The sequence below is a fragment of the Corvus moneduloides genome, chromosome Z (genome assembly GCF_009650955.1).
Source record: "Corvus moneduloides isolate bCorMon1 chromosome Z, bCorMon1.pri, whole genome shotgun sequence".
NCBI lineage: Eukaryota > Metazoa > Chordata > Aves > Passeriformes > Corvidae > Corvus > Corvus moneduloides.
In genome coordinates this window covers 11,220,448-11,246,412 of record NC_045511.1, presented here as the reverse complement: position 1 = coordinate 11,246,412, position 25,965 = coordinate 11,220,448, and the positions used below count along the sequence as shown (strand labels likewise).

Sequence of the window (25,965 nt, the reverse complement as noted above, 5' to 3'; positions counted from 1 at the left end):
GAAGTGCCATGGGGCCTCTGGACTTGCAGTCCTAGGAGCAGCACAAGTTCACCTCTAATCATCTTGGTTCAGTTTCTTTGCTTTTGTTACCCTGAAGAAAGGATCAATAAAAAAGCAGGGTCCTATTTCCAAATAAAAGAAGATAAAATCGTTAGGTTGAAGTACCTGAAAATGTGTACCAAAAGATCTATTGTACACCATCTGCCAGTGCAACATTTTTGTCTTGCTGAAGTACTTTTTGCAGGAAAACATTCTATCAGTATAAAGTCATTTGAATATGATACCCATTACTATTAATGATTTGACTACCTATTAACTAAGACCTGACCCCTGCCAACACACACACTTCCTTTTCTAGCTCTACTTGTCCTCTTTTATATTTATTTGCATATTTTGTTTGGGACCAAATTACAGTATATCTTGATCTTGAGGGTTATTATAGCTAATTATATACTTAGAGAAAGTGAAATTGCTATCTAAGCCATTGAAACAGCTGACTGAAAAATCAAGACATATGTCTGGATAGATAAAATATTTTTGCAGTTCCTGTATTCTGGGACAGGTATTAAAGGTCTTAACTCTGTTCTAATAATTTCCCTTAAAGGCAAATGACCACTGTCATTGTTACACAAATTGGTCATAAATTAAATAGGTGCATGAGGATTTTGATGAAAAGCAATCAAGTATGTACAGAAGTGTTGAAAGTCTGTGAATTACATTATCAAAGATATTCATAGTTGCTAAACCTGAAAAGTTCCAAAGACAGGCTCATCTAAATTGGCTCTGAGGAGTGGCCATAGGTATCCTCCACATGAATGGAGTAGTGTGACCCAAGATCTAGGGATCTCCTTAAGGAAAGCCGACCATGCCAACAGAGTGCAGGGCTTAGAACTCACCATGTTGTGATGCTATGACATGAAGCTTTTAGCTTTCTGAGGACTGTGCAAGCAGTTCAAAATTGGTGTAGTATCTGAGATCTAGTATATGAGGAGCCCTCACATAGAGGTGCTACTTTTCCATGAGGGGTTTATCTGGGGTACTCTAGGATAAATGAAGGTAAATTTCCCCAGCGGTGGTATTTTCATGCTGTTACTGCAATGGATCAGCTCTGAAAAGTGAAAAAAAAAAAAAATCAAAACTAAAAATAAGAGGACATGGCAGGGTGAGGAAAGAGAAAATTAAGTGTTCTTACTTTTGTGTGAGTATTTCCACAAAAAGCATGCAGAACCAGGCTAGAATTGACCAAAACTTGCATTCAGATCCATAAGCTGATTTTCATGTGAAATCCAATACACAAAAATCAGCATGACTGCAGAAGTGGAGAATGAAGATCTGTGCTTATAATGAAACCTTAGCAACATCAGCTTTATTCTAGAGCACCTCTTCCTGCTGCAGCTGTGAATTCAGCTGTGGTGTAGTGTATGTGGCCTGGGATTTCTCAAAAGTCTTGTTCAGGGGAAAGAAACTATGAGAGAGAAGATAAGGAAAAGATGATTCTTCTTTCAGTAAGTGCTCACAATTTTCTGCCAGCCCTAGTTAATATATCCAAGCCTTGATTTATATGTCTTAAAAATACTGAGCAGCTCCCAAAGCAGGCTGCGTCCCTAGAGAGGACTAGATGAGTTAAGGTTAAAATTCCTTGGCAATATTCACCCCTTTTAAGGAAAGAACAGCAGAATAGCAAGGCAGAGCGAGAAGAGATGAACAGCAACAGACAGACTGACTGACTCCTTTGGCATCCAAATTGAAAATGCTGGAAGTGCATTTTCCCTGGTAATTGCTGTATATCTGAGTATTTTGTCTAACATGAAGGTAAGACAATTGCTTACTTAATTTGTACTGATGAAGTGAATATGGAAAGTGCAGTGAAATATTAATTTATATGGAGAAATAGCTGAAAAAAGTAATTGGACAGCATTGCAAGAAAGAAGAAAAATAAAAAATGAGAACTTGCACAACAAAGCTGAGAAAATCAGTGTGACATTCTCCTTTTGTTTCTTAAGCTGACTAGTGTATAGATTGCAGAAACCTTGAACAACTGCATGAGCTTAAAAAGGGAGGAAAAAGCAGAAAAGCAAAGTAAATTTGCTTTTACTTCTTTTCAGGTGCTCGGGATTTTTCTGTTGCTGGAAGTTTCAGGATTCTTTCCCATTTTTTCCAGGTGAAAATTTATTTAATAAATTACATGCTGAAGGTTAAGCATGTATAATTGTGGTGCGTGATGTGGGACAGAGCTTCAAGGGGTCATCAAGTATATTTCCTGGGAGAAATACACATTGTTCGGTGTCAGCTCTGCCACTGTCACCAGTGGGGACAGCAGTGGGACATTATGTTGTCCTTTAACTTCTACCCAGAGGACTCAGCCAGCCCTGGGGAAGAGAGCGCACAGTGGTGGTGTGAGGCACAGCAACCCATGTCTGTGAAACAGCCCAGCTTACCCCAAGCCAGCCCCAGTCCCAGGGACAGGTCGAACCCCCGATGCCTCCCATGGAAACTGGCAGTTCTTTTGGTGCTGATCTTTAGGCTAGCTGTATGTGTCTAGTTTCTTCTTTTCGATGGCCAGAAAGCCCAAGCTGGGACTGATTTCATTCTTGCACAAGAAAAGCTAATACAAGTGGCTTTAAACCTGATCATACCTCTAATTATTATTGAAGGTCTGCTTTGCCTTTTAGGAAAGTTTTGCACTCATGGTTATGGATGGCAATCCCTGATGATCTTCCTTTCTCTTTTCCTTTGGATTTTTTTTTTGTTTGTTTTTGTTTGTTTCTGTTTGTTTCTGTTTGTTTCTGTTTGTTTGGGTTTTTTTGTTTCGTTTTTGGTTTTGGGTTTTTTTGCAATGCAAAAACCAATACTGGAGCAGCCCTTCATCTCCTGTCCATTGCCGCTGGAATTCTTTTGGCCCTTGGTCGGAGTGCAATGGCTGTACTCAAAAACAGGTATAGATGGACACATCTTTTCTGTATTCATAACCTCATAAGCATATACTTTTTTCTCCAGTAATTAACAAGCCACTCTATCATTAAAACCCCAAATCAGGTGTCAGACAAAAGCCCCAGCAGAACAAGAAGGCTGAAGACCAAAGAACTAAGAAGATAAATCCTCCAGTCTGTCCCAATATGTTTCCTTTCAAGGCTATGACGCTCATGTTTTAAAATAATTTGTGCTCTCTTTATTTTGGTGATAGTTTCAAAAAGCTCAGCTGAACTGTCTGGTAAACACAGATATTCCTTCACTGATGCTGGTTTGTGCCAATTTCACTGATTTTTCATTAGTGGCATCATGTCACAAGGGAAGAAAACTTGGTTGCAAAGTATTACCTTCAATGAAAAGAAGTTGGTGATTTTTACACTGCAACTTTATTGATGTGCAAGATGCTTTTGATTTTCCTTCTCATTTACTTTGATGTTATATCAATTAAGGAGGGATTAGTCAAAATTAAAGATGTTCCATGAGACAGTGCTTACTTTTTTTAGAAACAAGATCTAGCCCACTTGATGTAAGATTTTATCATCCTCCTTAATGACATTGTTTACTTTGAAGAACTTAAGTTCATATCAGGCATGGTTAGTCCTATTAAAAATGCAAAAAAACCCACCTAAATTTCTTAGCAGCTTTCTCTTGCCTTCAATTACATATTAGATTTTTGAACAAACCAAGACAAGCTCATGAACCAGTTTAAAGACCTTGTAGATAAAAGACTTGTCTATTAACTTGAGAGTTTGCTACCATATTATGGTAATACCAGGTGTGGTTGTTCTTAGAAAAAATAGTGAATGTCTAGAGTAGTAGCATTGTCTTCACAGTAGCAAACTATTCTGGCTTTGCATCAGGATTTTCTAAGATCTCCTTTGATTTGCATTCAGATTAGGAGACGGACAGTGGCAGTTTATGGCCAGTATGGAGGAAACCCGTGCTCTGGGGATGCCTTTGAAACAAGACCATGCACCCCCAGAAGGGGATGCCCAACGGAAGATGGCTGTGGTGATCGGTTCAGGTGTTTCTCAGGTACCATCCAAGACCAGTTTCAATATTTTCTGGTCATGAAGTTAAGAAAATAACCTTGTTATCTTTCAACTTTAGTAAATGGGCAATGTATTTGCAGAATTCTTGATCTACAGATGAATTTGACTTAGGTGAATGTTTCCTTTGTTTCCAGCCTCGATTATGCATGTTTTTAATTTCATCTGGAGTATTGAGGAGCATTGAAGATAATATGCTGTAGCCCTGGTACCCTCTCTAACTCATTCTGCCTTACTCATTTGCCCCAGCGAAGAGGTTTTTTCATTATAAGAAGGTAGTTAAGGAATGCAACCTTAGATTGATGTCTCAAAGCTGTTCTAGGCTATTTCCAAACATGAAATGACCTGGATCATGGAAACTAATGCTCCATAAAATGCATCCAAGCGGCTCCCATTACCTTCACAGAAGAGCATATTATCTCGTAGATAGGCATTTATCACAAAGGACCATGATGAACATGTTTTGGTGCTACTAGAGAGACAATCATAGTTAATCACAAGTGATTGGGTCAAAGGGTGAAAGCTTAGGAAGTAGATCTAGAAGTCAACTGTTTCACTGATATATCATAAGCCTTGAATGGCTATGGCTCTCTTGAGTGTGCTGTGCACTATTTCTTTATGTCCACATTTAATGTTCCACAAGGCCTCGTGGGCACAGGCTGTTCATCATGGGAGTGAATATGCTAATTAATGTAGTAGATTAATAGGACCTCTGCTTTGATTTTAGGTGATCTATTTTTAAACTAAGAAACACTTCTTTCCTGATGCATGTTTGTTCTGATTTAGGTCAGTGCATTAGCAGATCCCTAGTGTGCAATGGCGATCAGGACTGTGAGGAGGATGGTGCAGATGAAGATCGATGTGAAGAGAAGAGAACTGTATGTGATATTGACAAAACGCCTCTGAATTCAGAACTCACAGGAGCAGGGTAATGCTCTGTGCTGGGCTCAGTAGTACCAAAAGCACTTATATTTTGATGTGTTTGCAAGTTCTGGGTGTACAGGTAGATTTCCTGGGCTTATGGTAAAACATCCCATATGCAAGTGTTCAGTACAACTGCTTCCACCAAGCCAGTGGTTCAGTGCAGGATGAACAGGTCCTTTGACTTGAAGCACAGAATAAAGCTTTCAGTCTTTTGTTCCTGCTGTTGAAAGACAGCTATTAAGATATGAAATCAAGTTTCAACTAGTAACACGATCTTCAGCATGGAAAAATGAGCCAGCAATGCTCATTCTTTTTGTTCATTGCTGTTGCATTTAGCACTCTAGATTCACATGGATTTCTGTTTATAAATCCCAACTGCAACCTGGCAAAATAATTAAGTTTCTGTGGTGTTGCTTTATCACTTGTTATGTAATATACTTCCGATATAATAAAACCCCCCACATTTTGAAACACATGCCCTGTTTTTTCTGTGTGGCAGCAGTTGTTCAAACAATAAAACTTAAAATCACTTGAGATAGATATGAATGTCTTAATCTATAGAGACAACGATGTGTTAATTTTTGTTGACAAATAAGACCAACATTTCACTTTCAATGTTGTAACATGCTGTGCATACTGCAGTTCTGCATGTATAGAAATCTATCAGGTGATAACCCCTTGGTTAAATCAGCCTGTGATCATGATTTGCAGATGCAGCACTCAGTTATAATGGCTCTGTCATCTTTGTCTTAATGGCATATTTTTTCTTCTCGTAGCTTTGATATTATTATTGGTGAGACTAAAGGAAGAGTCATTCATACAAAAAGCTTTGGAGGGCAATGCAGAAAGGTCTTTAGCGGCGATAGGAGAGAATACTACAGGCTGAGTGAAAGTGTTCTCGCTTACAATTTTCAGGTATGTTTCCATTAAGCATAGCTTTGTATTTACGTCAGGATTCAAACTGGGAGAATGATACAAAGCTTACAGGGGCCCTTGGCAGGTACACTTCCCTAAACACAGCTCACTGACACCTGTACCTTCTCTGCAGTTGCTTATTATTTTGAAATACAAATTGGTGTATGTCTTGCTGAAATAAAAAGTAAAAAAAAGATTAATTCCTTAGATGTGATTTCTAAATCTCTCAGTTAGACTGAATGTAAAGCTAATCTCCTTAGCATAAGCAGTGGCCTGAAGCACCCTAAGAAATGCTTTGGGGGTGAAATACAGGGCTTTGACTTGCTTTGTGTAGATGTTCCAGAGATGTTTTGTTTGAAGTCACTGTCTCAGTGATTTGGTTTTTCTCACATTTATCAAAAGCATGCCAAACAATCCATAATGTACTTTACTTCATAGCATAAATACTTGAGAGATATATATATGTATATATCTATGAATGAATGCATTTCCAAGTTTTTCTGATAGTGTGCAGTGCTTTTTATGAAATCTAAAATGGATTCAGCCTGAAAAACATATCAACTTATTTTGCATCAGTAAGGCCTTGCTCTACTCTGTAAGTTATCATTTTTAAATCCTACACAAACCTCTTCATACAGACGTCTATCTTTCACCTTCTAGGTTAAAGTTCAGAATGATTTCAGTTATGAGTTTTTCAACAGCACCTGGTCTTATATGAAACGCATAGATAGGTATGAAAATTCAAACAGATACAAACACACACAGAATGAAAATCTGCAAAAGGTATGTATAACTTGTCACTATAGCTTAATATTTTGCATAAATATTTTTATCATTTTATTAATGTATGTTTGTAGTGAGATGAAAATGTTTATTTTATAAAGACATTTTTGGCACAAAGTACATGACAGTAAATATCCCATAAAACCTTTAAAAAGAGATCACTGGTTTGTTTATCAATCCAGAAGAGTTGGCTGCTGTTTCTTCTTCCTCTGCCTTACCTATTTAGTAGTAATTTATTTATTTACTATCTGTTTTTCTCCCTATTTAAGGGAGAAATCATTGGCTTCTTGTCATAATTGATTCATCTTTTTTTTTTTTTTTTTCAAGTGGTTTATTGTCCCCCTTTTTTTTTCTGCTACCTTTTGGTCAGTATCTTGGAGCAAAAAGATTGAAATAATTCTGTGGTTAAAATTAACTTATTTTATAATGCATTTTCCATTAGTAGAACTCCATTAAGAGAGATACCTGGTCTCTTTAACAGCCAGGATGTCACAGTGGTTATGCCTTTAACTTATTTTAAAAGGAACATTAGATGAATAATTGGAGAGTAATTTTCTATTATGAAGTACAATCTCTATCTTACAGCAAATAAAATCAAGTAAAAAATGTATGCATTTTATGCCACCCAAGCAGACACTAACAATGACATATTTTGAGACTCAGCATAACCAAGTTCAAAAGCACCTTTGAGAGTCAGAAGTGAACAGTATTGTATAGGGATATCCGATTTTATAATTAAGCAGCATCCTCAAAATGGCTAGAGCCCATTACAGCAAAAGGCTTACCTAGACAAAACAGTGCAAAGACCAAGTGTACTGCCTGTGGTTTTCTTTCAGTCGAAGCTTGTTAACCTTCTTCTGCCAGGCTTCTGATTCTGAAAGCCACCATTAGCTTTGAAGAGTGATATTCTCCTTTCTACCTTGTCTTTATGCTAGTTTTTAAGTACACAGGAGGAAAAGAAAGATGTTGCAGCAATTATAAATAAAGGTCCAACCATATTTCATGACTTCAGGGTGTTCTTTTTGCATTTACTGTGTTGCTTAGACATATCTAACAGCTCTGTAAAGCTGTTGGTTAGTTGCCAACAGAATGTGTGTGCCATCTGGCTATTAGGAGCCATTCAGATAGTGACATGGAGCATGACTGATGGCTTTTCCTTCCCCCAGAGTAAGCAGCTGATGGTTGTTGAGAACAGTGTGGAAGTTGCTCAGTTTATTAACAACCGCCCAGACTTTCTCACTCTTGCGGAGCCTTTCTGGAAGGAGCTGTTCAACCTTCCAGTTGTCTACGAGTACAGCGTCTACCGAAGACTTATTGAACACTTTGGGACACACTTCTTACAGTCTGGGTCTCTGGGAGGACATTACAAAGTTATTTTTTATATGGATACTGACAAAATGAAAGCAGAAGGTAGAGTACTAGACTATTTGTTGCAGAAAGCAAAGTCAGTAATCAAGAATAAAGATTTATATGCATGTTTTTCCAGCTAATGTCTAAAATCAAGTAACAGACTTATAGAAGTTACCACATTCTCTTAATGGGCAAAAGAAAGAAGACTATAAAACGTGCTGAAACCATGGCATTTAATTCTAGATCCATGTTTGTGACCTGCAGTGCTCTGGGTAGCAAAAAATTGATAGTCAGTTTAGGACCTTCTCAGGCTAAACTTGAATATAAATCTCAAACAGTAATAAAGCTTAAAGGTTACATGGAGATGAAGGTTGGGTAAAAAACTGTGTAAACCAGAAGAAATTTCAAACAGAACAAACATCAGAGTGGTGCTTATAATGGCAATCAGTTGGAGCAGTGCTGTAAGGGACTGCTGAGAAAATAAATGATGCTGTAAACTGTTCCCAAATACACCTCACACCTCTGTGCCTTCATCCATAAGCTTCAGCAATGTGTGGATCTTCCCACAGCACACAAATCCTAGTTAGTTACCTTCTAATTTAAGTGTAGTACTTCATGACCTCTCTAGCCAGAGGGAAACTTGGAAATGAATCCAACAAACTTTCTGTGTACAGTATTGTTAATGGATGGATGGATTATCTGCAGGTGTCAGCATAACAGACTTGTACAAGTGTACCTCATCAGGCTGGAATGCACTCATTGTGAGAAAGAAGAAAAAGGAATGCACCAAACTAGATGAACTTCTACTGACTTCTTCAGGTAAATGTTCAAAAGCGACTCACACAGTTGTCATGTATCCATCTGTCATCTCATCCTAAATAGCTGTCAAAATGAGGAGCAGGTGCTGATAACTTTGTTGAATTCTGTCCTAACATGCTGAACCCAGACATCAAGTGTCTGGCTTAAAAGGCTCTCCAGCAGTTGTCAATTATTGCTAATGCTTTCCCACTAAATAGCACTTTCCTGGACACCCTAAGTTAGAGCTGCCAAGACACCTGCAAAAACAGATACCTCCTATATATGACCAGTGCAGGAGCTCTTGATCCAGGCACAGGGGCTTGGTTGAACTGTACCAGTGAGTTCTTTCACTACTTGCTAACAGAGTTTTTGTGTGTACTGTTTCTATTTCCATTTGTAAACATAGCAATGCCTATACTTTGTGTATTTCCTATCCTGAATCTGCAGGAAGCAGTGGTAATAAAATTAAAGGAGACCCTTATATTGAAGGAGGAAGCCCAGGTGCTGTTGCTGGCCTTAGTTATCTAGACCTGGATAATCCTGCTGGGAACAGTCGGATGTACACCTTGTGGGCTGCATCAGTGACAGACTATCCCAGAGTAATTAAAAAAAAGGTAAGGCTATTTTCCTGAAGCAGAGGTGAGCAGATGGGATCACCTCAAGGGGAAAAATTACTAAGCTACAGCTGGTGATTAATCATACCGTGGTCTACACTCATTTTGTTTTCATATCATTTTGTAAAAAAGGAAAATACTCAGGAAGAAAGTGCTGCAAAGCCAGTACGATCAGGTGCATCAGAAATCTAAGTCCATTGACAGGTCAATACCAGCCGTCAGTGAATTTAGTGGAGTTCTGGTTAGGAATAGAGGGTCACATTAGCATTGGAGAAAGACCAGATTTGAGGTAGCCCCTTTCCTGAAACGCATATGGGCATGTCTGTGTGGCTTCCACTTCACTTGCCAACTTCTGCATATCCCTTTTATCTCTCCACCTCCACTCTGCACCCAGAAGTTTAACATAACTGGAGATTCTCCAGCTCAGACACTTCAGAGCTGGGCATAGCTCTATTCACTGCTACCTTGTCTATGTCCCTTTTGGGAACTGCCCACATAAACAAGAATGGTATAAATCCCAAATATTTCTATTAGGAAGTTTTCAGCTAAATGTAAAAGCATACAATATCATGAAGTAGTCAATTTAAAGGCAAACTATTTTCAATTTTTGTTACCTTTGATCACTGTTCAGTTAAATGCCATAGTGGGCTCTTTAAATGTCCTTTTTTTTATGCTGGGAACAGCTGGGTGAGAATTCAGGTTACTGTACATTAGAGGTCTGTGTTGTACTTTTATGTCAACTGTATTCTCATAGCTCAAATATGTTTAAACATGACTGATATACCAGTAGCTTTAAAGGATGCTTTTAAGCAGAACTGCCTTTTCATAAAAAGGCTAATATTAAATACTAACATAAGATTTTAGCTAATTAGCAAATTACAGCAACTAACGTGCTAACTCCCATGTGCAGAAGCATATGTCACAAATTATTTTGCGTGATGAAATGTGCTTATAAACTCTTATATTCCAATCATAACTATTTAATATGCTTGTTTCCCTACTCTGTGTAGCTAACACCGTTGTATGAGCTGGTAAAGGAAGTGCCCTGTTCCTCAGTCAAAAAGCATTACCTAAAACAAGCCATTGAAGAATATATGGCTGAAAATGATCCCTGCAAATGTCAGCCTTGCCAGAACGGTGGTGAGACGGCTGTGGAAGGAACACAGTGTGTGTGTTACTGCAAGCCTTACACCTTTGGAGCAGCTTGTGAGCTGGGAGCTCTCGTGCAAGATCAGCCAGGTCAGCACTCTTTAAAGCTGGGAGTTTAGAAGTGGCAAAATGTTCTCTCCTGCTTCCAGAGTCTGTCTGTCACACTGCATACCCGTGCAGTGGCTGCTAGGGTGAGATATCACTGCAAACAAACAGCATGGGGTGGGTCATGCCAAGCCTGAGTCTTTGTTTAGCATGTCTAGCTAAACAGTCCTTAGCAAAGGGCCCATTTTATTATCGGTGTTAAATACAGTGGACAATACTAACAGCTTAATGCAACCATCTGTAAGTAAGTACATATCCTAAATTAATTGTCAATGATTTCAAAAATTTTACTTTTTAATTTTGTAGTTAGTAGTAGGTGATAGCTGGTTTTATGTTCTCTCATGATCTGATAATATATAGCCTCTGTTAAACTGTGTAAAAGTTGGGGGAAGATGGAAGATTAGATTATTGCAATCTGGAATTTTCTGTAAGGGCACAGTTGGGGTCATCACTAACTTTGAACAGCCTGTGCCTTTAAACCACTCAAAGAAAATGGTTTAAAGAGAGAGTGGTTTAAGGAGAGTGGTTTTCGCATTAAACCAAATATTCCCAAATGTTGCACAGGTGTTGTTGATGGACAGTGGAGCTGCTGGTCTTCCTGGAGTCCTTGTTCAGCAGGAAAGAAATCTAGGAGTCGAACCTGCAACAACCCATCCCCGCGTGGTGGTGGGAAGGCCTGCCTGGGAGAGCAGCATGAAAGCAGAGCATGCGAAGATGAAGAGTTGCAGCATCTTCGGTAAGCAATAAAAAACACTTGGGGCACAACTGCTGAAAGATTTAAAATTTTTTTTCAGAGGGGTGCATAAACTATCAAATTCAAGGAGATCACTTACTGAGCTTTAATATTTAAGTTGAAAGAAAATGAAATTCAGAAGCTGCGAATGTCATACAAGATAAGGCTAGAAAATGAGGTAGAAGCCAGTAAACTTGACAGCATTCTATTTACTGCTCTCTTGGATAAGCTAGCAGTGCCTGATTTCAATATAATCATGATGTAAATGTATGCATAATAGTCTTGAAAATGGGCTTCACTGAGAGGTGTAGCATTTTGAAAGGAAAGAAGACTAAATTCAAACTAAACTGTACTTTTGTTTGCTTCATAGCTTGATTGAACCACACTGTTTTGATTTATCCATAAATCCTACAGAATTTTGTTCACTTCCTCCTCTCTTAGAAAATGGATTTGTTCAAGTAAGTTATTTCTATTGCTCTGTTATCTGTTCTATCCCTACCTGCAATGTCTTTTGTATTGTTAATACAGATGTTCACTTGCAAATTTGTATTTCTCTTGGTAAGCTTACTATATAGCAGCTCTTGCAGCATTTTTCACTGTACATGACAGTATCCAAAACTTGATACTAAAAATTGGATAAAACCAAAAAAGCCCCACCTCCAAAACCAGAAAAAACTCTTTGCTTTTCTGGACCATGGTACCTACAGAGAAAAGTCATCTACTTTTCCTTTATTCCATATATGTATTAAAAATTTGCTGAGCCACATGGATTACATATAAAATCACAGCAAACTAGAGAGAAAAAATGCTCAGTCATCCAGGAAGTCCATAACAAAATTATAAACAGATTTTAGGAATCTTCTCTCTGTAACTCACTATTCTACTTTCTTGTTCCCTGGTGAAACGAAGTCCTGGTAACATACTTGGGTCACCACAGCTTAGGCCTATTTAACGAGGGGAACTAAATTCCTCCCTTGGAGGAATGGATTATGCCTTCTTCATGTTATCAGGCTGTCATAAGTCTCTTTGCTCAATAAATAGATAAAAGGATTAGTTAAAAATCCATTAGTTGCCTCTGCACAACTGCAACCTGAGGAAAAATCCAAAATTTTGCCCTTCCTCTTTTGCTAGTGATTTTTTTTTTTTTGGTAATGAGTAGTTGTCTCCTATATTGATATTTTTGGTTCACAGACCAAAGGTAATCCTGAAATTCATGGAGTAGTCTTAATTTTTCATAAGATCTCTCCTTAGAAGACAGTAGGATATAAAATGAGAAAAACCTGTGTTTTCAAGTCCATCATGTTAACTTTTAGAAATCTGATAACATGCCGTCCTAAATATTGGCAAAGCCATATACTCTCCACTGCTCTCCCCACAGCCCAAGGCTGTTCAAGATCTTATCCTGCCCTGCTAATGCTTGATAACAGCCATATTTGCAGTTTGTTTATACACCATCAAGAGAGCACTAACTAGAGTTTCATGCCCCTTTTGATCACATTTAGTGATTTTATAACCAGGATTGCCCCCAATATTCCAGACTCTCTGATCAGTGCATTGTAGAGTAGCAATAATACTTCTCACTCTCCTCAGCTACCGAGTTCTGGAATCCAAGGGAATTCAGTGCTGCTGGTAGTTCTTATATTTTACATCCAAAATTTCACCTGTTTATTGTCTTTCAGAATGCTGAAAACTCCTACCCTGTTGGGAAAAGCATTGTTTATGCATGCAAACATGGATATTCTCTTGTTGGTGAACCTGTTGCTAAGTGTGGCAGTAATTTACAGTGGCAAGTTGGAGAGAGATATTGCCAGGGTATGTCTAACTGATTCTTGTTTTGAAATACAATTCCACTGCTGAATTCCAGTGGACCATCTCAGAACATTTGCTTTTCAACTACAATGGGGGAAAAGACACACCTGTATTTCTTAGTTCCCTAGACATAATCAGGTCTAAATTTATTTTTATTGTGAATCCAGATGTTGTAATGCTGAAGTAGAAACACACCCATAAAGTCTAGTTTTAAGGAAGGCTGAAACTGAGGGAGACTGAATTCCAGCCCAGGACTTACTTTCTGTGGAAACAAACATTGTTGCTTACTTCAGTGCTAGGGCTATATGCAAGAACCATGAGAATTTTCAGCACTGCAGTTCAACAGGATCCTTTCCTCCTTGCAGGCAGGACTGACTGCCCACAAATGCCACTCCACGCTGTTTAAAGGCCATCCCCTTGTGTACCAGAACATGGTCTCCCTCTATGAGAGACCCCTGTAGGGTTCCATATGTATGATGTCCCTCTACTAGGAAGCTATTGCCTAGTAGGGGACCCTGAACAGAAACATGAGTCCTAAGGACAGGAAAGCCCTCATACAGCTAGAGCTGCACCTGCAGGCAGTAGGAGAAGATACTGTGATGGTGTCCTTAGTTTTGCATGTTTGACTGGTGTGATGAGTTAATATCCTGACTGGTATGTTTCTGCAGGAATGTCAGCTAACCTCACCATTCCATTTGATAAGCAATTTTGGAAAAGATAAAATACATGACTGCTTTATGTAATCTACTGATTTACTGTAGCTATCTCAAATGCTTCAATCCATAGAAACTGCATGTCTCCTGCCTGACCTGGAGGGGGGTTTGCAAGGAGAGCCATGGAAACCTGTGTACGAGATCGGTGAGAGAATAGCTCTGTCTTGTCCACACAGCATGCACTTGGAAGGGGCACACTCCATTTTGTGTGAGCCCAGCCTCAAGTGGTCTCCTGATGTGAAGACTATCCAGTGCAAAAGACCAGGTAAGCCACTGCAGTCCTCAAGTACAATGCAGGAGTTTCTCTCCTGGAGATTCTTTCCAACTAAGCTTTATATAGTTTAGATATAGACAGAGCTATTGCTGAGACAGTGATAGAGAAGCCATACTCACATCACCAGCAAGAAGCACAGAAAACATGGGGTTGTGTTTTCTGTGGTCTGTTCAAACAAAATGCCTGAAGGCATTTCATTGAAGTTTTGTTAAGGCTTTTTGCTTCCCACTTCCCTATTGCTATCGAGTGTTGTCACTATTTTAAGAGATTGCCTGGGATTTATGCTGTCTATTCTGCCACCCGAATATGTTTCACTTTTCACATGTTGTATAACACCACCACCATATGAACTACACCTTAAGAGTTTTCTATCTAGAAACTGTTCAGTGCACCAGAGCCTCTTGTGACAGAGAAAGACAGGTCTGGGTGACTCCTTTTGCTGATCTGGCAGTCAGACAGCTGATACGAAATAAATATCCAGGAACTGGAAGCAATGGGAAAATGCTGCTTTAAGTTCATGATGTTGGCTGTTTAAGCTCTGGTTTGATACGGGCAGGCAGTGGCAGAAAGGGAATGGGCTATAGCTTTGAGCAAGTCTGTCTAAGTCATCTTTTCCAACTGTGGAAGACAAACAAGAACTGCTCTTGAGCACTGCTGTGATGCTGATCAGTGACACAGAGGCACCCAAGCAGCTTGTACTTCAAGCCTGCTACATCTTCTCCTGAGGTCCCAGATGTTCTTGTACACCTGGGGGGACCCTTGACTGGGGACGACAGCCACTGCTGCGGGAGACTAGGCACATCTCCTGCATTTCTTGTCTGTCCTCTCCTTATCAGCCAATGCTGCTGACATTGCCTCACCTGCAGAAAGAGGAAGGTGACAGTCAGGCTTAGACTTTAAAAGGCAACAGTCCTGTGAGATTCCTGGTGTGAATCATCTGCTGTCATAAACACATCAACAGGAAGTGTAGTGATTTTGGAAGGAAGAGCATAGCTGTACATAAATGACTCGCTGCTGCTAAACTGCCAGAGTAGCAGTGCTGAACTGCTGTTAGCAGTTACTTAGGCTTAGCCTTAGTGACTGATTTTCATTTGGTTTTTTGGTTCTTTTGCTAACATCATGTTCTCAAATTCCAGCAATAATTGGGAAGTTTCAAATTCTCCCTTCAGAAAGAAAGAAACAGCTTGTGCTTGGCTGTATGGGAGCATTATATTAGTATAAACAATAAAAGGACAACATTTGGATTAGTAACAGTTAAACACTCGAGTATAAGATAAGAAGGGTAAAAATTATGAAGATAAGTATACACAGACACAGTGGCATACATATGTTTAGATGGGAGTATTTAGTGACTATGCAGCCAACTACTGAAGAGATGAAGAAAATGCAGTGATTTTTGGTGAAAATTTCCCCTCTGAATCTTTAAGGGAGATACTTTTTTAAGAAAGGCAACAATCTAGAGTACTAAATTTTCATGTTAGCAAACACAATCTAAAAAAAAAAAAATCAGGATTAAACCTCCTCAGAAATGGTGTCCATATGGATTTAGCAAAGTCTTGCTGTTAACATGCTACAAAAACCTACAGAGATGTTTAGCAAAATTTAGAGTACAACTCTCTGCTTAAAGAATGGTACATCTGCAAGGATGAAAATTTCCCAAGAATTACCATTATTTTCATTTTAAAGTTGTTACAAAGTGAGGATTGGTGATGGAACTCATAGTTTTCATTATCATCAGTGTAAAAAGATATTTGGGTTACATAGGGGTTTGGATCCTTAGCTTTTTTAGCGAAAGCAGTGAAGTCAATGACTCTGAAAGCTAATGACAAAACTGTTCCCAGCTATGATTCAGCAGTGCTAAATTTGGCAGAAACAAATAACTGCTTCAGAAATGAGATGAATGTTTAAGCTTTAACATAGTACCTGTCTCTTTCCATATGTCTGGTGACCCATGGATAAATTACTGAACAGTAACTTTGCAAAGGGTCATATCTTTTTAATACTGTTCATTACTTCCCTGTAACTTTTAATGACCATGTAGGATGTGACTTTATCATGACTGTGTAATTCAGTGCCTTTTAAACTCAACTGATAATTTCAGAGTAGACCCTTGTTTTTCTGATCCTTGATATCACTGTGTTCTTCTATTTCAGTGCCCAGTGTGAAACCAGAAGTGACAGAGCCTAAATGTCAGCCATGGGAGAAAGTACATCAGTCACAATGTGTGTGCAAAATGCCCTATGAGTGTGGGTAAGTGCAGGCTCAATTTGGCGATTAGATTCTCACTTTATTCAAGACCAATTATATTTCCTAAGTCTTCAGTCCATGACAGAGGAGAAAGCTTTACTTTTATGAGAAGGAGATGTTGTACTTGGTTTGCTTTACAGCTCAATCAGTGTCCTGTTCATCACTTACCTGCCTTGTCAGAACTGTCAGTGGGTTTTAGCAGTGATGGAATTTGTTGGATGACAGAAGGTGAAGGCATAATTTCACTTGATCTGTGAAGTAGATGGAAAAAAATAAAATTATATTTTCAAGATTTAGAGGACTGAGAAAAAGTTAAAACAGAGGCCCTTGGGACACAAACCATCAAAGCAATAAGCTAGTGAAATAAAGCAGATTTCTTTTTACTGCTGAGAGACGAGGGGGTTATGAAAGGCACAGTAATCTAATTTCATCTCATATTTACACAGCAGTTTTCATAGACCAGTCACATCACTTTTCCTGGCCTCATAACTTGCAGATTAGAGTTTGCTATTTCCTGTTTTATCTAAGCCTCTATTCTGCAATAAGCAATGCAGAAGAAATAATGTAAAGAAATGAGTAAGTCTCTCAGTTCCTTGCGAAACACAAAAGTAAGAGAACCAAAACAGGAGTAACAGTGGAAGACACTTGAGACCAAATGGCACTGATGACCAGATGTGCCAAAGAGCTCAGCACTCCAGCATCTGGGCTGGTTTGCATAGACTGGATGACATCTCCTATCAAGTCACTCCTATTAAGTGGGTGTGAGCTCTAGATATGAAATCTGGCCAGGTTTATGTGACTGAGCTGAGTAGTTTGGAAGCTTCAGGATAACAGACCAAATTTGTCTTACCCATGTGTAGTAGGAGGAAGAAACTTTGATGTTGTCTCAAGTGATTTCAAGATAGCAGAACTTTCCATGGAGCATGTGTACTTTCCAGAGGGCACATAGACCAAGAGTGCTCTGATTTTAAGAGCATGGTGACTCTGATTTTAAGACAAAATTAGCACTCTTTGAACACCTCAAAATTAAAATTGGTGAGCTTAGTTCAGATGCAGATACACTGGGTAGCTCCCTAGGGTCTGAGGCCATTGTCTTGCATGCAAAGGTAAGTGCCAGGTTTGTAATAATTCTGCAATCTAAAATGATTCCTATCCTTAAACACCTAAATATTTTACATAGCCTGGTCCTGCTCTTTTTCTCTTGATACTGTACTGTATCTTACTCTTGATACTTACTCTTGATGGCTGTAAACCCAGTTCTGGTTTATGTATGTGTTGAGGTCAGTTACATAGAATACAAGGGGAGTCACAGAGCTAGGGAAGGCCTCGGGCAGAGTCACAATAACCTTGGAAGTTAAATGAACTACATTTAGTTATGCATTGAAGCTTCATTTGTAATTAATCTACTACTCCCGTGTTTCTATTTTCTATAATTATCTTCACAATGGCAAGAATATAGATAACCATCATTCCTTTTACCTGATGCCATTGTTTCACTGTTTTGAAATAATGCCTCTAATGATGGAAGGGTAAATCATAAGCTGTCAAAGCAGACTAATCTTCCAGCCTGTTAAGGCTATAGGAGTAAAGCATGTAAGCAGATCTTGGTCCGATCCCTCCTCAAAGAGCAGAATTAACTTGCTTTGTTGTGGCAGTGACTTTGAACAGCAGCCTCTTCTTTGAAGAGAGCTTGGAGCAAGAAGAGTTCATGTGGGAATTCAGGAACTCCATGGTTTCAGGCCTATCCTCCATCCTTTCACTTTCCAAGAGACTAGCAACAGAGACTGCCCAGAACAGCACAAGAACCCTGGAACTGGCTGGTAATTTGTCCCTCATGGATGCCTTAGGCTGCATCTGTCCTCATCAGTGACAGCAAGGGAATGATCCCCGGCACCAGAGCTGCTAAATTGCTATAGAAGTTCCTGGTAGACCTCTGACAAGGACCAATTCCTGGATAATTCCCAGGCACAGCTCAGGAGTGACTAAGATCAGAGACCATTCTAGTCTGATGCAGTCCCCATCTTCTGAGGAAAGAGGGACACCACTGATCTGTGTAAATTGTCCCCAGCACATGGAAGGGGCCAGAGTACAGTGTGTTAATACAGATGTAACCTCAGCCTCCTAAGAACTATCTCCACAGTGAAACATGAGATTTGATAATTTTTAAGTACTATCCCCTCTTTTTTTTCTCCAAATTTATTTGCATAGCATCTATGTCTCTCCTGAGAGTTCTTGGGCTGTGTTATATTAAAACTTCTCATCTCAAATATAGTTCCAGGAAGTTAAAATCATTCCTAGCATGATGGATTTTTCACTTCACCAGAAGTTTCCTACCTCTTATTGCAGGTGAAAGGGAGAGAAGGTATTTATGGACTTAACAGATATTAATTAATTTCTCAAAATATGTGCTTTAGTAAAATATTGTTCTTGTTCTTAACCTTATTTTTTCAGGTAAAAAGTATTGAATTTCTCACATTCACTTTACACAAGGATTATTCCTTGTCTCAAATAATTTTTATTGCACTGTTGGGATGTTGCCAGCCCTGGGAAATATACTTTCTCAGCAATGAGTGCAAATTATTAATTTCTCTTATGAGTGCAGATTCTCCATCCTTTTTCTTACTCATCTTAATATGTTGATTTCCACTGTCTTTCTTCTGCTGACCCAGCTATAGCAAATATGTAAACCACTCTCAAGATAGTATGAGGCATTGAACTCTAGTGAGAGTTTGGCAACATGGTCCATGAACTCCTGGGCTCAAACTTTGGCAGCTGGTTAAATTAGCTCCCTTTCCTCTATTGGGTGTTGCTAATGTGGTGCAAAGCAGACAGATTGTTGAAAAGGTCTGATCTTAATATTTTTAGGTAAATTAAGCTATCTTCTCTGCAAGATTTTGACCTTAAGACTCAGATATTGAGATTTATCACCTAGGCAAGTAAAGAAGACATCTGAACAATTTTAAATATAATTTAGAAATTTAATTACAGATTAGTTGCTTTCCCCGGAACACACTTTGTTCTTTAAAATTCAAGATGATGTATAAACAGGGAGTTTTTCTTATACTTCTGTCTGTAAATATAACTTTCACATAAAAATCAGAGCTCCACTACTTAGGGGCTGTGCAGCCAGATGACCAAACAGTATAATGCATACAAGTGGACCTGTTTCCTTTATCAGGTGCCTGGTGGTATTTTGACCCAGCACAGCAGTTAAGGGACCTGTTGTGGTTGAGGATGCTAACTTAAGTGGGAGACATAATACAATTAATAAAAATATTTGGGCACAGGTAGATACGCCAAACTTTTCAGGCTCAGCTAATGAAGTCCACACAGTATTTTAAATACCTTAAAGATGCACTATGTTACAGGTATCTTAAAATTTCAGTAAAGCCAGCTCTTTTAAATGGCTTCAAAATCATCTTTCTAAGAACCATTCCCAAAACTTGGAGAAGGCTCTTTTCCCTAGTGCCTTATTTATAGATCAAAACCCACTTCCTAATTCAAAGGGAAAAAAGAAAAAAAAGAAAACAAAAAAAGAAAAAAAAAAAAAAGGAAAGAAAAGTTACCTTAATGCTTCGACATTAAGTCAGCGAGGTTTGAGTTATGGCCTTCTTACTAGACTTCCATCTTCCAAATTCCTCTTCCCTTCTCCTACAGGGGTTACCCTCCCCTTCAGTCAGCCTCATGAAGATCATTAGGGCCATTTGCCTCTACCTCATAAGCCTCTTCTCCCCACCAACACCTCTTTAGCTGAGGTTGATTTTCAGAACTGGCCTATTAGACACCAAAAGTTTCAGTGTGAATGTTTGTGAGCTCAAAATGAGGTGCTGTGCTGAAAATTAGGCTAAGAGGCTGAATTTCAAAGCTCTTCATCACCTGGGAGCCTATCTCTGCTCTCTGGTACCCTATGAAGCCCCTTACCCATGTCTGTAAAGTGCATCCAGGAGAGCACAGGCATGCTCTGCTCCAGATAGTCACTCTTTTGTTCATTCCACACAAATGCTGCTGATTGCATTGAGAAAAAGTGGAGAAGCTAGGAGTTCGAGATTAAAACTCAGAAGCAATGGAAAGGGGTTTTTTTCTTCCCCTCTTACACTTGGAACATGAAACACAAATAATGACAACTTCCTGGAATTGAAGTAATGGAAGGGTTTTATTCCTCCCCTCCTACACTTTAGACCATGAAGCACAAATGATGGCAACTTCCTGGAACTGTCCCCAAAGCAAACACCATTTAAGGTTGTCCAAGAATTGTTATTACGAGTTTTAAAAGCTCATTTATGTGGGTGTTAAAGCTCTCTCCGTATTTCAAGAAATAAGCAATTTTTCTGGGTAATTTTTTTTCATAAAATTTCTGTGGATATGTATGTGTGTTTCCAGAAATATCTTGGTTTCTGATGGTCAGTCATAAGGTATTATTTAGTAAAAGCTGAGCATTTTAAAGGACAGCAGAATAAAAATCTTAAAGTATATTTGAACACCTTAAAATTAAGAAATACTTATAAAATATTTTAATATATGTACATGTTTGTATATGTCATATATGTATAAGAAGTGTTTTCTGTATATGTACTTATATTCATGCATGTGTCATAAATTAGAGAATAATTGAGATCTGAAATATTTTTAACTAAAGTCTCTCTCACTGCTGCTGAGGACAATGGCAAAAAGACAGTAATATCCCTGTCCTTCAGATGGGACAGATCTTGACTCGGCTGAGGTGCAGCATCCTGTGGAAAAGGAAGAAGTCTGGACTGTCCACGTGTCTATGTCTTGATTTCTTTGCTGCACTCAGGATGTACCTAAACAAACAGAGAAGTTGGAACTGGACTCTGAGTGTTTTCCACTCCCTCAGCTCTTTTTAAGAGTTACCAAGATAATGCACATTTAAATAGTGCAATTACTGCTTTTGTTTTCAGTCCTTCCCTGGACGCCTGTGCTACAGATCAAAGAACCAAGAGAAACATGCCTTTAACTGTTTGCAAGATGCATGCCTTGGAGTGCATGGGCAGAAAATACTCTCTGACTGATGCAGAAAACTGCAAAATACCCCAGGCAGCTGAAATACCATGCGGATCGTGCCGTTCATGGGAAAAATGCAATGGTAAGAGATTCTTCACAATTGTAAGCAAAATTGTTCATATAACTAAAAGGAAATCTTTATCCTCAGTTACACATCAGCAGTTGGGCAATTGGTCTGTCCTGGTACGGCAGCTACAGTCCCTCCCAGAAGTACCAGGCACTGCTAAGTTGGCTCAAACCATCATCCAGTGTTTGGTGTCCAAACATGGCAGGAATCTTTAACCCTGGAAAAGAAAACCCTGCAGGATATTGTAACAAAATGTGCTATATGCAGGGAAAGCTTATTCCTAGTCCCTGTTAATCATCCTTTTGGTCCACTTTCTCCTTTGGGTGAAAACCCTGCCCTACTCTTTTTCACTGTATCTACGTGTTTAGATTCCTTAAAACAGCAATTGCAGGAATCCTTACTGCCTGCAGGAGTAACTAATCCTTTCCTGAAATTTGCCAAGCAGTCTCCGCAGCAGGATCCTGTGGTTACGAATTAAAAATCTTACTGTATGCTAGCTAGGAAAGCCACTTACTGTTGTACTTCACTGTCTATGCCCAGTTTCTCATATAATGATTAAAGGTGAGGTCTCTTCCCTCAGAGGAAATAATTCCTGTTTTTTGTAACCTGTCTGCAGTGGAAGTTTTCAAATTCCCTGATTTATTTTCCTTAAGTGTCTTACACTACATTGCATTTAATGGAGGGTTGCCAGGAATGGGAAGATGGAAGTAATAAATTCGGGTTTTAGAAGTGCCCAAGCTAGAGGCACAGTTACTGTCATAATTTGAAAATAAAAAGGATTACTAGATAGGAGTTCATCTGTTTTGTCTAGCTGGGTTGAACAGACAAAAATAATAACAACAACAAGAAAAAAATCAAAACTGTCTGGAGCTTTAGCAAAGACAAACACAGGCAAAAAAAAAAAGCATACAACACCAAAAAAAGACACAGTTATGAAAATTAAATATCAGGTGGAATCTTCTTACCTGATTGTCACTGATACATTTACACACATTATTTATAGGGGTAGATCCTTTGATCTTCATGAAACTGTCTTTATGAAAATATAGATGCCACTTGTAAGGGTTTGCATGATCAGTTTGTTAGTGTTCAAAGACAGATTTCTCATCTTACAAGTTATCTGAGCTCTAGAGTAGTAGATACATGGACCAGTTCAAACAGTGACATCAGAGAAGCCTTTGAGTACAGCATCTGAGGCACCTTAAACAAGTTTTTACCACAAGCACAATCAACCTCTCCAAGCAGAGGAAGCCCCAGCAGTGCATGATTTGTTTCCACTTCTAGTTTTTTCACTAGCCTGAATGTCAGCTAATGTTACTGAAAGAATTAGGGAATTAGGTTAGGGAAATAATGATAGAATTACAGAACTCTTTGGGTTGGAAGGGACCTGTAAAGATCCTCTAGTCCAACCCCCCTGCAATCACCCAGGGCATCTTCAACTAGACCAGGTTGCTCAGAGCCCCATCCAAGCTGGTCTTGAATGTTTCCAGGGATGGGGCATTCACCATCTCTCTGGCCAACCTGATCCTGTGTTTCACCACCTTCATCCTAACAAATTCTTCTTCATATCTAGTCCAAATATGGTCTCCTTTAGATTAAAACCATTACCCCTTGTCCTAGCATTGCAAGCCCTATTGAAATGTCTGTCCCTATTTTTCCTATAAGCCCGCTTTAGGTACTGGAAGGTGCTGTAAGGTCTCCCCAAAGCCTTCTCTTATCCAGGCTGAACAACCCCAACTCTCTCAGTCAGTATCTGTAGGAGAGGTGCTCCAGCCCTCTGATCATCTTTGTGTTTGCCTGAGATTCTGCTCCAACTGGTCCATGTCTTTCTTGTGAAAGCTGAGCACACTCCAGAAAATTGCTTTCAGTCTTATAGTTTTCCTGGAAACATTTTAGTCTGTGTGGGGTTTTTTTGACGACTTGGATGCTATCCTGAGTGTTTTTCCTCTGTGCTTTTGTTTAGTGGCATCCAGCATCTGTGTTTGTGATGAAGATGGGCTGTGTGAGGAGGGAGGTGTCCAGGTCTGTGTTGAAGTGAGTGGCTCTGGTGCTCGTCGGACCATGACCGAGTGCGAGGTTGGGCTGCTCAGGTGCCGCGGGGAGACTGTCACCCTTGTCAGCATCAGGCCCTGCGACACGCAGAGTAAATAAGATATGTTACACTTTAGTTTGCTTATTGCTGGGGGATATGTCAAAATGTGTCAGCTCTTGGGCAGGACATACTTTGAACCTTGCTCTGCCAAATGTGAGCTCTGCTGTGAAATCCACTGCAGCTGATGAGACTGTGCATCTGGTCAGTTCTGAATCAAGGCCTGAGGCTCTTCATTAGACAGAGATGCACTTGCCACTACTGCTCACAGCAGAGCTCTTGCTTAGGCACCAGCCTTACCACCGGCAGATTTACTTCATATTTCCATCAGAATTAAAAAAATATTGCTGAAGTGCAATTGCCAAAATAGCTATTATAGTGATGGATTACCATGTCTGACATCATAAATATGTTTTTCTTAAAGCCACAGAAACATATGCTTGCACTGAGTAGATTTAGATTAGCAAAACATACAGACTCAGCTTTACAGTGGAAGAGGTATGATTCTTCTCTTTTAATAAAACAGCTTCTTTCTACCATGCACTACTCAGTTGAGCAAACAGTCTGCACACAACTGAACCTGTTGTTGAGCCTGATGCACTTAAAGGTCAAAACAATGTGCATTAGTAGTAATGCGACATTAAAGCAATGAGAATACATCTATGCTTGCAGCTTCTCATATACAGAACCACTTCATGAAAAATCACCATTTTACATTGTCATTATTATTATTATTGTGAGCTACACTTGTAAGCACAGGTAACTCAGTTGCATTTGTCACATGTATTTATGTTTGTGCCAAGACTGGTTTCCTTAAAGGCCGTTGCACTAAGAGGGCTTCTGCCTTAGCAAAACTTTCTCAAAGGCAGCTATTAGGGAAAACACATCTTTACAGCAATGAAGACATTCTGCATGCAGTCCCCTTGGAGATACCATTGGATAATCTTCAAAGACTATTCCTGAATAAAAGAAGTCTCCTACACTCTTTCCTCACATAGCTAAGCATTCTCTCTGGCATAGCTGGGCAGTGACATCTTTGCTTACATATTGCAAGTCCATTCTGGTAGCCATGCTGGCAGTCCCATCCCTTCTGACTATTCTTGGATGCAAACAAGGGCAAAGGGCTGGATAGCAAGTGGGTGTTCAGCCAAGTGCAGTACTACCAGCATGTATGATATGTATGTATGCTTTTACAGCAACAGATTTTATTTCTGTCAGTAATATAGTAAGATTCTCTTTTGATTATCATGTTTCTACTAGTAGCGTTCTTGCATAAACCTTACCCTCAGGTGGAAAAGCTTTGCTTTCTGTGATGCTGGCAATAAGGAGTAAGCCAGAACAAGAGTGGCTTTCCTTGGAGTCTCTCTCTGTGGGGGTAGCCATGTTGGAGGGGAAGGTTGTCACACACTAACTGAAAGGATCTCCTGACATTTATGACCATTATGCTGTCTGGAAAATAGTGGTGGGTGGTGGGGTTTGGGTTTTTTTCCTTTTTGAGCAAATAATAAATTTTTGTGAATGACACACAGATGAAAACAAGTAGAATAAAATCCAAATAAATTTATCAGCTATTTTCTCTTTATTATTTGCCCCGGAGTAGCAGGTAATAGTTTGTAGAGCACCCAGATGTTTGTTTACTTGATTAGTCTTAAGTCTCTTGTCTACAATTTCTAACCTTTTTCTTGTGGCATTTGGCACAACATGTGATTGGACCATGAGTCCACTGGGTAACAATAGCTTCTATAGCTGCTGAAGGCAAGAAAAAAATCACCTGGAAATTTCCTGATAGATAGCACAGAAATAATAGTGACTTGGTGATTCATGTCTTCAAACATAGGGAAATGTGGAAAACCGGCACAGAGCCTCAAGAAATGTTGAGAATTCCTGTTCCAAGAAATAATAAAGTTACCTGATAATCATCTCAATACATCAGCAGGAACAGCTCTCTGTGTCCATAAAATAAATTAGTCTGAGATAAGGCAGCCAAAATATTAATGAAGGCTGCATTTCAGATGCTTCATTCGTCCCTGACATCTCTATTTATCTGACCCATCTAAATCTTTGCAAAGATCCTTTTTGTCTCCTTTTTCTTTCTAAGTACCCACTCCATCTTTTCCCCTCCTACTTCTCAGCCCAGTCAGCTCCTTCTCTGTAGACTCCTCACAGACACATTCCGTCCTCCTGCCAGTCTGCAGGTGTCCAGCAAGGATCTGCTCCCCTTCCTGCTGTGATACCACACTCCTTTCCCTGCCTGACTTGTGAATTCCCTGCCCCATTAGGGGCGTTTCAGTTTCGTCACCTCTCCTGAAAACCTGAGTGTGTCTTACAGCATTTTAGAATAGACATTATGGGCT

General features: G+C 39.3%; 1 protein-coding gene across 1 annotated transcript; it reads left to right on the top strand.

Moving 5' to 3' along the window:
• The first annotated feature begins 1,625 nt into the window (after positions 1-1,625).
• Positions 1,626-25,175, top strand: C7 (complement C7). Its single transcript, XM_032096794.1, has 18 exons — positions 1,626-1,812; positions 2,106-2,161; positions 2,861-2,936; positions 3,864-4,005; positions 4,806-4,947; positions 5,720-5,858; positions 6,519-6,641; positions 7,808-8,051; positions 8,697-8,810; positions 9,237-9,403; positions 10,414-10,642; positions 11,222-11,393; positions 11,761-11,848; positions 13,070-13,202; positions 13,986-14,177; positions 16,340-16,436; positions 21,353-21,537; positions 23,486-25,175. Exons 1-18 carry the CDS (start codon positions 1,807-1,809, stop codon positions 23,671-23,673), a joined length of 2,493 nt encoding a protein of 830 aa, XP_031952685.1. The 5' UTR covers positions 1,626-1,806; the 3' UTR covers positions 23,674-25,175.
• The last annotated feature ends 790 nt before the right edge of the window (positions 25,176-25,965 follow it).

Excerpts from the sequence above, each read along its gene's own strand:
- C7 (XM_032096794.1), top strand. Across the intron at positions 2,937-3,863 it reads ATGGCTGTACTCAAAAACAG|ATTAGGAGACGGACAGTGGC; the intron begins GTATAGATGGAC and ends ATTTGCATTCAG. Across the intron at positions 10,643-11,221 it reads TCTCGTGCAAGATCAGCCAG|GTGTTGTTGATGGACAGTGG; the intron begins GTCAGCACTCTT and ends AATGTTGCACAG.